The 11,428-nt window shown below is 37.3% G+C and overlaps 1 protein-coding gene across 1 annotated transcript; it reads left to right on the forward strand.

Annotated features, from left to right (window-relative positions):
• The first annotated feature begins 151 nt into the window (after positions 1–151).
• Positions 152–8,130, forward strand: lpcat2 (lysophosphatidylcholine acyltransferase 2). The gene is made up of 14 exons (XM_085352504.1): positions 152–262; positions 638–780; positions 2,490–2,707; positions 3,215–3,327; positions 3,496–3,556; positions 3,972–4,030; positions 4,507–4,541; positions 4,762–4,816; positions 5,028–5,110; positions 5,510–5,635; positions 5,765–5,918; positions 6,589–6,687; positions 7,420–7,561; positions 7,901–8,130. Exons 1-14 carry the CDS (start codon positions 152–154, stop codon positions 8,077–8,079), a joined length of 1,578 nt encoding a protein of 525 aa, XP_085208630.1. The 3' UTR covers positions 8,080–8,130.
• Positions 8,131–11,428: the final 3,298 nt, after the last annotated feature.

The following is an 11,428-nucleotide window of genomic DNA, read 5'->3' on the forward strand; positions in this document are numbered from 1 at the left end:
CGTGCTTGAGTTTTGTACTCGTCGTAACTCGCGCTTGATACCGTTTGGCTCAGCAACAAATGAGAACAGGTTCTCTGTTGAGGAAGTGAGATGGTAACATCACGGGGCTACAAATTAGAACTTCAGCCGTCATTTCGCTCACTGGACTACGATGCCACCGCAGCGAGTAGGTGCCTTGCCGAGGCAACAATCTCTGCTTTTGCCTGCGGTCATCAACCCGTTTGTCCAAGACACCAAACTAAGCAACGCTGCTATAATTAAAGTGAGTATTTCTTCTTCTTTTTCTTTTTCTTCTTCTTCTGCTTTTTTAAGAGATTGCACAAAGGCAGGATTTTGAAGAATGCTCGTTTGGTAACAGTGTTTCATAGTGTGACATAGTGCACTCAGGCTGCTGTATCCAGGGCCTGTAATCTTCTCCAACACGGCTTTGACAATCAGCTTGTAAAGCCTCCTATGCAGCACAACAGACTGAGCCATTGGGAGCTTTCTAGAAAGCTTTCCAGCAATGTGGATTTCTAGGCTCGTGCATATTTCTGCTAGGTGGGAGGTCAGTTTTCAGCCAGGCAGCAAGTGACTTGAACACCAGGGAGGTTTGGGCCTGTAATTAATATGCATAAATGTACTCCTCTGCCTGCAGTGTGTCTTGTTGGGAATTTTCTTGGTCCCTCTTCGAGCTATCTTTATAACCCTGGTTCTGATGGTGTTATGGCCAGTGTCTGTCATTGTCACCTTCAAGCTGCCTCTGAAAGGAGCTGTGGAGCCAAGCACAGGATGGAGAAGGTAACTATGGATACCAGTAACATCCAGTCTTTCTCAGAGTTGGCCACGACTTTATCACACCTAAAGCAAAACAATAATAATATATTTAGCTTATTCTTGACATCAGTTTTGTTTACTTGCAAATGATCTTTTGCTTATTTATTTTTTCAAAACTTGGTTGCCCAGAAAAACTGTTTGGCTAATCTGGGACATCAATAACCCATTTGCCTTTTTTACTGCAGACATTTTGTTTGCTAAGCAACTGCATTCACCTTGCACGCCATCTTATCACCATCTGTCAAAGTGAATTGAACTACTACTACTAAACGCTTTGAACATATCTATCAAACAATAAACATATTGAACTTTAAGTTTTGCAAAAGTAATGAATTGTACTGAGGTGAGAAGAAGGATAAAAAGTCAGTTTTCGCTCATATGCTTTACAGAAGCAAAACATGCCAAAAAAATAATAGTTCCTGTAATAATGAATTAGCAGCTACTTGTGTTCATGTCGACTCATGCTTTTCTAGATCATATCCTCTTCACAAGCAATACCTCACCTCAGTTTCCTTCAGAAAGGAACTAGTCGGTGGGGGGTTAAGGGGAACTGGAAATGATGTTTTAGCCACTTTGTTCACCTCTGATGTCCAAAAGTAATAACAGACATTATAATTATAATAATTTTCTATATCTGTTTATATCTTGTATGAAAAGGACTCATTCCACTGGACTTATTAAACAGTATGTCTGTACATATAGTCTGAAAATGACAATTAGTTTTGTAGTCTATATTTTACTTGGGTGTGTGTTGGCTTCTTCACACTTGTTCACAGTGTAAACAGTTCTTGTGATCTTAGACTACAACATTTTTCATACATTTTGCAGATGACTGACAGAAAAAAATATATAAGTTTAAACTATTGAAATCTTGTAATCTTGTGTCTTGTCTTTTTTTTGACAGACAGGTTAGGCTGTTACTACAAAGCTTTATATCAATGAATTTGTGTTGTATTGCAGATACCAGTGAAAATCGCCACCCTGCTTTGTCGAACCACAGGTTTTTTTAACCTTGATAGTTTGTTTGCATTAGTAAAATGATGAACCATCCTTCAGCTTAAAGGCTGTATACTATTTTCGGAGCCTGTGACAAATTGCTCAGAAGCACAGAAAGTGTGACATGATAGTTTAAAGCAGGGCATAAGCCCACACTGCATAATGAAGGAAGTGAAACTTAACCATAATAACTTGACTGATAGCATACGTTAAAACGTTTTACTGTAAGAGCCGATTGATTAATGTATCTTTAAATATTCATGTTTGTATTCTCTTTAATTTGTTTCATATTAAGTATGTGAAACTAAGTTCATAATGTCATTCATCATTTTGTATCTCTGACTCCATAGCAACACCCCTTCCTTCCTTTCTACAGTTTTTGAGGAAGCAATTGGCAACAGTAACATACTTTGCGCTTTAAGGTTAAAGAAAAGCACGAAATTGTGAAACGCATCCTGTTACCACAACACATCAGTCAATATACTGAACCGATAAACAAAGAAGGTCTAAATAGACCCATTAAAAATATTATACCAGCCCTTTTTATGTAAAGAATTTAGGATTTTCTCATGCAAAGCTTCTTGCACTGTTGTGTAGAATAGACAGTCACTTCCCATTCACATTTTTTTTCATTCACAAAAATTCAGCAATTTAAAAAAAAAATTTTTTATCTCCAGATTTTTGTGTCAAAGAGTGATGGCTGCCTTGGGGAGGGCTTACTTCTTCAGCATGGGTTTTCGAGTGGTGGTCAAGGGTAAGCAGGCCAGCAGCCATGACGCACCCATCCTGGCTGTGGCCCCCCACTCCACCTTTTTTGATGGGATTGTCTGCGTTGTAGCTGGCCTGCCCTCCACTGTCTCCCGTGTCGAGAACCTCGCCACACCCATCTTTGGCAGTAAGATACTTTTTGCATGATTGTTTCGAACAGGAAAGTAGGGACAAACTGTGTTTGTTATAGTCCATTTCCATCTGCCTTCACCTGAATGCACAGTTTCCCACTCTCTATGAAACGTGGGAGAGCTTGTAATATATATACAATGGAATGTCATTACTTGCTGCCTGTACTGGGTATCAATTAGTCCAGTACTTTGGAGTTGTCATTGACATAAATCCTTGTTATAGTAAGTAAAATTTACAAATGCACTCTATGAAGTAAACACGAGCTAAGACATTGATTAATATAAGCCTTTTCATCCATCTTTTTAAAAGTAATAACAACACATAACTCATTTCATATCTGTCACATGTGATTTGTTAAACAGTGATATCACTCTGTCTTATTTAACACTTACAAACGAATGCAAATAACTAAAGCCTGTGCACCAGATTAGTGGAAAATATGATCAAGATTACTATATTCTTTTGTATGTTCATTACCATTAATCTTTTGTTCTCTCTTTAGGGTTCCTTCGGAGTCTCCAGCCAGTGCTGGTATCTAGAACAGACCCAGACTCCCGGAAGAACACAATCAACGAGATTAACAAGAGAGCCAAGTCAGGAGGCCAGTGGCCACAGGTCTGGCACTGCAGTCATTCTCAATAAAAATGACTTTTATATGAATTTATTCGTTGTTTCCAAAGGAGAAAAACTGTATTCAGTGTTGACTCAGATTATTTTAAAAGCAATCTTTGCAATTTTGAGGGGTATTATTTTACCATTCAGCAAGGATGCTTTTTTTTTCAGGTTCTTATATTTCCAGAAGGAACATGTACAAATCGCTCATGTCTTATCACGTTCAAACAAGGTAAGATATAAAATGTACATTTTGTGTAGTGTAATCATTAGTTTAATTTCTATCAGCATGTCAAATGCATTTAAAAAAGATAACAACATTTTACTATACAAAACTTAGATCTACTACTGTATTATAGAACATTTAGTATTTTCTCTTAACATAAATCAAATCCATTTAATACATCGATTTCATAACAGAGAGTGCTTCTTCGTACGTTATTCCATTTAATCAATATTTGATGTGGTTTGTGTTTTAACTTTTGGTTAACTGATGCCTATAAGAGTGGTTCTGTATGTGGTGAGAGAATGGAGAAGTCAGAGTAAAATCATATAGTTTTACAGCTATGCACTTCATGTTTAACTACACGCTGTGTGTTTTTTTTTTTTTTAATTTTAATACCTATTGTTCCCCACGCCACTTTTAGGTGCCTTCATTCCTGGTGTTCCTGTGCAGCCTGTGCTTCTGAGGTATCCTAACAAACTGGTAAGTAGGGTTGTGACAGTAATAGATATTCATTTTTCGTACATATACATACACAGCCAGTAATATCTGTTCAGTGATGTAGTGCAAAACTATAGGAATAGTGTATATATTGGATTCCCTGTTGGATTTGTAGATTTGCTCACAAACAAATGAACAGTCGTATTTTTTATGATAGTTTCATTTTATTGGAGAACGACTTACTTTCTAAATCTTTTACCTTTTTTTGGTTGTGGCTCGGCAGTTCAAAGCTTCAATTCCCTCCAGATTTTCGTGAGGATTGTGGGCTTGTCTCATCATTGTGTTCACTAGGAAATCTAAAAGCATGACATTCCTATATATTTGTAAATGATTTTAAAATTTATACCAGTGTTGTAGTGGATAATATAATATGACACAGTCCTATGTGCAGACTGTCTTATACCAATGTTAAAGATTCAGGAATGAATGAATAATATACTTGTGTTTTTTCTCTGTAGGATACAGTGACTTGGACATGGCAAGGATTCAAGTCGTGAGTATGCTTTATAGAGTTTTGCCTCGTCCAGTATACATCACTCGATCTATAAGTATGCATGTCTAAATATGCATATTTATAAATTGCATGCATTTGTAAACTGTCACTTTTTCCCAGAAAATAAACATAATTATTGCACAATTATATGGCTGCCTTATTTTTACAACACTGTAGTTCTAATGAATGAGAATGTATAACAGTTTTTTTGATTATGCAGGAAAACACTTCTGCTTTTGACACTGTGCCAGCTCTACACAACAGTAGAAATTGAGGTAAGAGATTTTCTGATTTCTCGTAGTGTTTGTATAATAACATTATCTCATGAAGTCGTTTAAAGAGTTTTAGTTGTTTTGGATATATGATGTACTCAAAAGGACTCTTTTAAACTAAGGCTAGCAGAAGTTTTTATTTTCCTTTTTGGTTTAAGTGTACTTTTTGTTTGACTGTTCTCATACACTTCTCATCTGTTTACATGCTTCCCAGTTCCTCCCACCTCATATCCCCACAGAGGAAGAGAAGAAAAGCCCCGCTCTGTTTGCCAGCAGAGTACGAGAAACTATGGCCAAGTAAGTGTTCATTAGTCTTAAGCGTATAATGTATTATGTAAAGCAATTTATGTTGCCTTTTCGTAAAGAGGTTCTGTGCAAAACCACATTGCACTGCATATTGCTCAAATGCAAAGTGGAACAATTTGCTATAGAAAGTAAAAGTACTGTATAAATGTTTAAATAAGTCATAAATATAGTGTTATGCACATGCAAGGCTACTAAGCTGATAAGAAAATAAACAAGTGGTCAGTATTGGAGAGTGAGTGCAATTTGTCAAACTAAATTTGCATTTTTTTACTGTCTTTAGGTCTATATCCATGCACAGTGAATCTGGCTATTGCTTTGCTATAATCTTTGTGTGCCTCCTTTGACTACTATAGTGAGTTGATTAAATGTCTGCAAACCTTCTATTTTTAGGGCTTTGGGCGTTCCTGTGACAGACCACACATATGAAGATTGCCGCTTAATGATCTCAGCTGGTGAACTCACACTTCCGATGGAGGCTGGCTTGGTTGAGTTCACTAAAATTAGTCGCAAACTCAAGTAAGAACATGTAATATGAGCGTTACCAAAAATTGCAGTTAGTACTGACCAATGCAGCTTCAAAGGGTTCTTATTGTTGTTAATGTTGATTATGATATAACCTGTCACCATTATGTTTGGCTCAACTAGTCTGAAGTGGGACAATATAAGGAAGGAACTTGACGGTTTTGCAACCATGGCCAGCACCTGTAAGGGGGGACGCATAACTATTGAGGAATTTGCCAGTTTCTTAAAGCTTCCTGTCAGCCCAGTCCTCGAGGATCTGTTTAGACTGTTTGACAGGGTGAGAAACTTGTATGTTAAATATTTGTTAAACATTATATGTTGAAATCAACTGAACATTACCCTTTTCAAATATCGCCGTGGCGTGGCACCACTTCACAAGGTTTTAAAACAGCCAGTATTTGGCCTGGCCAAGCGAATGACATTTATTAGATGGACACATTTGAATGTGAATGATCAGTAAAATAGTGAAGTTCATTTTACTGATAGCTGTAGTATTTATGTAAGTTTAGGCACTTTAGAAAAACTTCGCTTGCAAACCCTTAAAAAATAAAACACCTTTTATATTTATTTTTATAAAGCTCTAATAGGGTATGTGAAATGAAGTGAAAATCCAATACATTTCTGTGTCACAGTGCTGCACCAGTTGGAGGGGGAAAGCTACTGAGTTTCATACTTTCTGTTCTCTTATCTGTGTTCATCACTTTCAACATGAGTCAGAGAGCATGTGTTTACTAAAAACTGAATGTTACCTTGTATCATGTGCATTTCATAAACTTGTTATCAAATCACTATAGTAGTAAAGACTTAATCAAATAGTATTATCACTATTACCAGACACCGAATAACAGCAGACAACAAGCGCTTGCACCATAAATGATTAAATGCTGTCGATCATAATAATCTTTACATTTAACAGCTCATCTGTTCTAATTGACCTCTCTCTCTAGAATGGAGATGGCACTATAGACTTCAGAGAATATGTTATCGGTGTGAATATCCTGTGTAGGCCATCTAACACTGAGGATGTTCTCAAAATGGCTTTCCAGGTGAGACCATACATTTCTCATACTGATGTGTTCATATTGGGGGCTGAATATTATGCAAATCTCTTGGAGTGAAGCAAGAAAAATTACAACAGCTCCTTTATTGACTCGCCCAAGGTAGCACTACTATGGTTTTTGCAAGGCAAATGACCTTCAAGGGTATTTATACATTTCTGTATAAATACCCTTCTGTACACCTAATATGTTACTTCTATTGCATCATGCATTTCCTGCTGATAGTAGTTTTATCACTCTATCATGATAAACTAGTAGCTATGAAGGATATATCTGAGATGCTTAAACTGTAATCTGTGACAATTTGTGAGAAGTATAATCAGTGCAACTGTTATGAATATGAATATATATGATGTTTATATATGAAATATATACCCCAAAATATAAAAAGCATATACACTTTGCAAAAGGAATAAGTTAAATGCAAAAAATGACCAATGTTAAGATAAAATCAACCAGCCCAGCCCTTACTGTCTGTGCACAGCAGCAGCTTTAGTATAGCAAGAACAAAGGCAGCATACAATTCACAGAAGGTTGCATAATGTCAGGCTAACAATGTGTGTCTGCTGTGAACATTTTGCTGGCCATAAAGTCAGATGCAATTTGAACTTACTAATCAAAACTTACTTTCTCCTGCTTCGTGCAACGTCCAAGATCATTTTGAAACCTTTTTCTTGAAAGTCGTTACTCATTTCTCACTTTTTATTATCTTTCATGCAGCTTTTTGACACAGATGAAGATGAGAAAGTCACCCATGACGAGTTTACTGCTCTGCTGTGCTCTGCTTTGGGTGTGTCAGATGTAGACATGACCAAACTTTTTGAAGCGATTGATGCCGACGGCTCTGGTTTCATTACCTTCAGTAAGTAGAATCTAATTGAAGAGAAAAGCCTAATGCAAAGCTCCCGTTATGTCTTGTGGCCTCTTATTTGATTCCTGGTGATATTTTGTCAAGAAAATGTTAAATAAATAAAATAATAATAACAATAATAATGGATTGCATTTATATAGCGCTTTTCGAGACCCTCAAAGCGCTTTACAATTCCACTATTCATTCACTCTCACATTCACACACTGGTGGAGGCAAGCTACAGTTGTAGCCACAGCTGCCCTGGGTCAGACTGACTAAATTGTTCAAAAAATAGTTCATTATTATTGTGTGTACAGCACTCTGTAGTTTTTCTCTGTTCTGATTCTTTAGATGAATTTCAAGAATTTGCTGCAACCCATCCTGAGTATGCCAAGCTCTTCACCACCTATCTGGAACTTCAGAGATATCAAGCTATCCAAGAAGCAAACCCAGGTGATCTGGAACTTGCTGGTCAGCCCAGTTCAGGGGAAGAACCAGAGGAGAGCACATCTGACAAAAAAGATGACTAAGACAGACCATAACTGTGACTTTTATTTGACTTCACTGAAAAGAGAAATGAATACAAGGCTGTTGCAGTCTTGTCAGCATATTCAAGTCACTGCAGCAGAAATGGTCATATATGGTGAAGCGCTTGCATTTTTATAGTTTTAGAAAGCTTTGATTTTCGATTTTAGTGCCTTATAGATAAAAAGCAACTTACCCCCAAATTTTTTCTGTCAGTGTATTTTTGTGTATGCTTTGCTATGACACGAAACACAGATGGGGTGCGTCATAGCAGGACAATATGTCTGAAAACTGGTCATTGTTTTAAATAAGGTTTACACCTATTCTTCAGTCATCACTGTGGTTTTTGCTGGGTTTTTACTGACGGAGATGAGCACAGCCTTGTGCACCTTATCCTTTGTCTTTGTAATTTTTCTTTAACAGAGTGGGAAATCTTGCCAAATCAACACAAATTTTAAATGTAAGCAAAGAGTCCTTGTGCTTCTTTATTACAGTATAATTAGAGTACTGTGAGCAACCCAGATATGTTCTGTTTTAAAATTTTGTCTACAGTGAGCATAGATGCTGTGCATTACACTTTTCCCACCCTCGGTGCTCAGGGACACAGAACTTGTAACTCAGCTGTATAATTAGCCAGAAGTTTGCTTTGCATGTGTATCTATTTGCATTTCTACTGAAGATTGTTGTTGCTGAGACAGCACCACGTCTGTGCAGCTTTAAGTTTACTAAAGCAAATCAACCACTGAAAATAGGGCAATTTGTGAGCAAAAAGGCAACGGTGCTTCTACACAACAGCATATTCCAGTGGGGTATGCTTTCAGACCCGATTAACTAGAGGCATTGTTATTTATTTAGTGGGTTGTATTGCAATTATGTTTTGCTTTTTGTTAACACTGCAAAATGTTATTTTTAAAATAAAACAAGAACACAATCCTCTTTGCCATTTTTTTTATTCATCACAGAGGAAACTTGTAATGACTTTCATAGACTTTGTTTCTATTAAGGCATAAGTGCAATAAACAGGCTACAGCTGAACTGCTGTTTTTCCAAAATCACCACAAGGTGTCAGTAGTTACCCATTGCAGTTCTGTTGTGTGTGCCTTTTTTCTTCACCCACTTGCCAATGTGAGTTAAAATACCTTGTGTCTATTTTGACTGTACCTTACTTTGATGTTGGCGCTAGACAATGAGGTTTAAACTGGGGGAGGAATTAAAGGCAGGCATGTACTGATAAAATTGGATAAATGTTGTTGTGCATGTTTGTAAGATTTACCTCATTACTGGCCAACATGGATGATTTTTTTAAGCTATGGATATCTATAGCATGATTCAGGGGTTTTTTCTGATTACACTTGCTATGGATTTAAATGTTAAAATTATTTGAATCAGAGAAATATTTATGCAAATAAAATAACATCCTTGCATGTCTTGAAAGAATGTGTCCACTTTTATCATTTAAGAATTTGTGGAATTTTCAATTTCTAAAAAAAAAAAGATTATAATCACTTATCATTTGGTACATATTGATCTGTCAACTGATTGGTGAAACTGTTGCTTTTACGTTTACCTTACGTTTTAGCACAACTGTGTGATCCTCCTCACCTGATCTCAGCAGAGAACAACCACTAAATGCAACTTTAGTCTTAATACAATTTTGGTTACTTTGTTCTCACATCTACAGAAACACAAAAACGCACAGTCTTGCTTTATATGCACAGACAAGGCAGAAATGAGCGATGGAGAGCGGCCTCTTCATTGAAAGCCCGCTGTTACACAAACTGTGATTACCAGCTGTGATTTCCACCTTCAATTTGTTTTAACCTTTTCAAACATACAGACGCTCATTTAATTTTAATCAAAATTGATGAGGTGGCATGGAATCAATTAAATCACATTGTCGCCGCGCTTACAACAGTGTGACTCCCTCCCTACCCCCAGCTTCTGCTCTTCTCTTTGGCCACATCTCCCTCCATCCTCACACTTTCCTCTGGATGGTTCTTGTATATTGCTGTATCCATTTGAGCCATGCCTGCAGGGCAATCCTGTCGCAGTAGATTGTGGGAGAGATGTGTTGGTAATCTGATTTGGTCTCCTCAGGACCTGAGTGAGTGATCAGCCTCTGTGGATGCGAGCTGGACACAGGCCTCATACGGATTGGGGACTCACCGTGCCAAGCTGGAAGGAAAGGTCAAACCCGACAGGCCTCACTCCTAAATTAATGTGACTCAACTTTGGGCCTCAATTTAACCGAGCTGCCTTCTCAGGCAAAATCAGAACCAGGAATCAGTCTTGGCGGAGTTCCACTCTGCAAACTGAAATCCATCTGAAATCCATTTAGTGTATTTCAAAAAGTTTAAGGATGATTTTTATGTTGCGCTGACAGGTTTGACTTTCAGTATACAAGGCAAACACTCTAGTCCAAGCAATCCCAAATATCATGTTTTAACATCTACAAATGCTGACCATATCCAAATCCACATTTTGCTCATGTAACTCCAGAAACAACAGAATAGTCTAATTCATCTGCTTTTATGTAATATTAATAAAAAAAAATATGTCTGTGAAGGTTCTCAGTCATCCAGGTCATCGTAGTCAAAGGAGCTTGCAAAGAAAAGCGTCTGGACTTCTTTAAGAAGTCTTAATAAAAAAAAACAAACAAACATGAAAAGTCCCCAGCTTTGTTATTGCAAGGATGTTTTAGGAATCTTACATAAGAGGAAGAAATCAAAATAACTTCATGTTCCTATAGAATCGACTTTCCTGATTATAAAAACAGGATACTTGGGTGTGTGTATACATAGTCGTCTGACCCTCCTTCCTATGAGTGACGAACATGGACATAAGGTTTCAAAAACACAGTATTAACGTTAGCTTACAGGTCAGAGGAGTGCACAAAAGTTCTGGCAAGAAGAGGTTGGCAAGCTGAAATGCTGGAAATGTTTGGATGAAAGTATGTAAAAGGTATTAACGCTTTTACCCCACCCAAGCTTGAAATTAGGCCTTAAAAAGATAACATGTAAGAAAAATGATAAAGGCTTTGATCTCTGGTCCACTACAAATGCTTTGTTCTTCCTGGTTGTATCAATTGTAAAGTGGAGATCTTTTCCACTGATTTGGCATGGCATAATGGGCTTTCACTTTGAGATGTGCTGCATAGTTTACAAAAAAAAAAAAACAGTCTATGAATGTTTGGCAGCATTATGGCCCTCTGTAAAGATGAACCCACTGTTTAATCTGCTGTCAGTTCAGCTGTACTAAAGCCAGCTGGAAAGGCTGAACGTGATACAGGTGCTGGGTTCAACTGTAGCTCAGTGTAAATGTTTAATTTAATTCTTTTGGATGGTTTCCTCTCTA

The sequence above is a fragment of the Diplotaxodon limnothrissa genome, linkage group LG1 (genome assembly GCF_057381915.1).
Source record: "Diplotaxodon limnothrissa isolate DT_005_m linkage group LG1, D_limnothrissa_male_GT1.1, whole genome shotgun sequence".
Classification (NCBI taxonomy): domain Eukaryota; kingdom Metazoa; phylum Chordata; class Actinopteri; order Cichliformes; family Cichlidae; genus Diplotaxodon; species Diplotaxodon limnothrissa.